Genomic DNA, 1,491 nt, shown 5'->3' with positions numbered 1-1,491 from the left:
ATATCGCAATAATGCACTGGCTCTCACTGGCGCAGAGGCAAAATAAAAACACAATGAGCACAAATTGAATTTAATAACATTTTAATAGCGTTATCTGCTTATGACTAGGCAGTCTAAAGTCATGTCTTCCCTAGCGCTGGACATTTAATGCACGCTACTGCCAACATGTACTATGTATCAACTGTGTATTAAAAGCCAGGTGTACTCAAAGCCTACAGTATAGCATGAGGCGTAACAGTAGTCTGCAAGCTAGGACACGAACACACACCTAAAAACACCAAATATGTTGAAGGCTTTTTCGTTTTTCAACACATACAGTACAAAACACTGATAACAGAGCAAATCTGAGCAAAGTCACAATTAGTAAAGCAAAGACACTGACACTCCAGCTGACGCCTACTGAATATCTATGAGGAAAAGGAGTCTTATCTTTACTGCTCCCCTTAAAAGTAATCTGCACTTACATCCTACGCAGCAAGCTGGACTCTATCTTTCAATCCTTTTTGGTGGTTAAGATTTGAAATGTCACTGTCATCAAATGAACTAGAGAAACATACACACAGAAAGATAATATATAGCTTACTCAGATGTTCTTTGTTCCCAAGTACTTTACAGTTTTTTAGTTTTTATTTATTTATTTATTTAGTCTCATGCCGCACTATATCTGGGCCATGTCAGGGAGCTCCAGCTCCAGCTCTCTGAGGTACTGGCTGCAGTTGGGGTCGCCCCTCACGGTGGGGGCTGATGGGATAGGTCGGCCGGTGTGAGGGTTGACGCACCAGCACTCGCCCCTCTGGCCGTGGAGAGACATCTTGCACTGAAACATAAATGATGGTCGTAAAGCATCACACACACACCAATTCAAACAAGTTTTCACAGCAAAAAAACCTTGATTCATATGTTTTTTCCTCTTTTAGTTCTATATTCAGAGACATTTGAGAGGCTTTGTGTCATTTTTCCCTACTACATCCTTGATAATGATAGAAAAGTCACCTGTTTAGCATTTCTTTTTGTTAAAACTATCAATAAAGCATCTTTTTTCAAAGATATCTTTTTAAATACTGGTGCTTATAGAAAAAACCCTGATAATACACACTTTTGCTGTATACTATGGTTTGTCATGACTCTCTAGAATAACAATAAACTAAAACATCCTCTTTCCCAAAATGCCTGGACTCACCTGTTTGAGGTTATACTGCCCCCTCTTGTCACAGTTGGGGATGTGCAGGGCATACAGGTCTTCCAGGGGACCTCGGTTATCTCTGAAGGGCATCTTGGATATCCGCTCCAGGACCTGGTCGAGCTCCTGCTGACACTGAGTCTTGAAAACAGCAGAGACAACAACAGCAGTCATGTTTACAGGCCTGCATAGACACATCTGGGTGTGTGAGAGCCACAGGGTTTCTGTGACACATGGCGGCCAACGTCAAAAATTGTTTTCTAACAAAGAAATCTGATGTTTTATAGAACTTTAATTTGTTTTTATTTTTT

At 40.6% G+C, this 1,491-nt stretch overlaps 1 protein-coding gene across 1 annotated transcript; it reads right to left on the bottom strand.

Moving 5' to 3' along the window:
• Positions 1-64: 64 nt before the first annotated feature.
• Positions 65-1,369, bottom strand: LOC111669192 (insulin-like growth factor-binding protein 2-A). Its single transcript, XM_023425461.1, has 2 exons — positions 1,181-1,369; positions 65-817 (listed from the first exon to the last, which is right to left on the bottom strand). The coding sequence occupies exons 1-2, from the start codon at positions 1,352-1,354 to the stop codon at positions 659-661; spliced, it is 333 nt and encodes a 110-aa protein (XP_023281229.1). The 5' UTR covers positions 1,355-1,369; the 3' UTR covers positions 65-658.
• Positions 1,370-1,491: the final 122 nt, after the last annotated feature.

This window comes from Seriola lalandi, unplaced genomic scaffold (genome assembly GCF_002814215.2).
Source record: "Seriola lalandi dorsalis isolate HSWRI2012SDOR001 ecotype SW California unplaced genomic scaffold, Sedor1 jcf7180002004643, whole genome shotgun sequence".
Lineage (NCBI taxonomy): Eukaryota > Metazoa > Chordata > Actinopteri > Carangiformes > Carangidae > Seriola > Seriola lalandi.
This window is presented reverse-complemented; position numbering and strand designations above follow the sequence as displayed.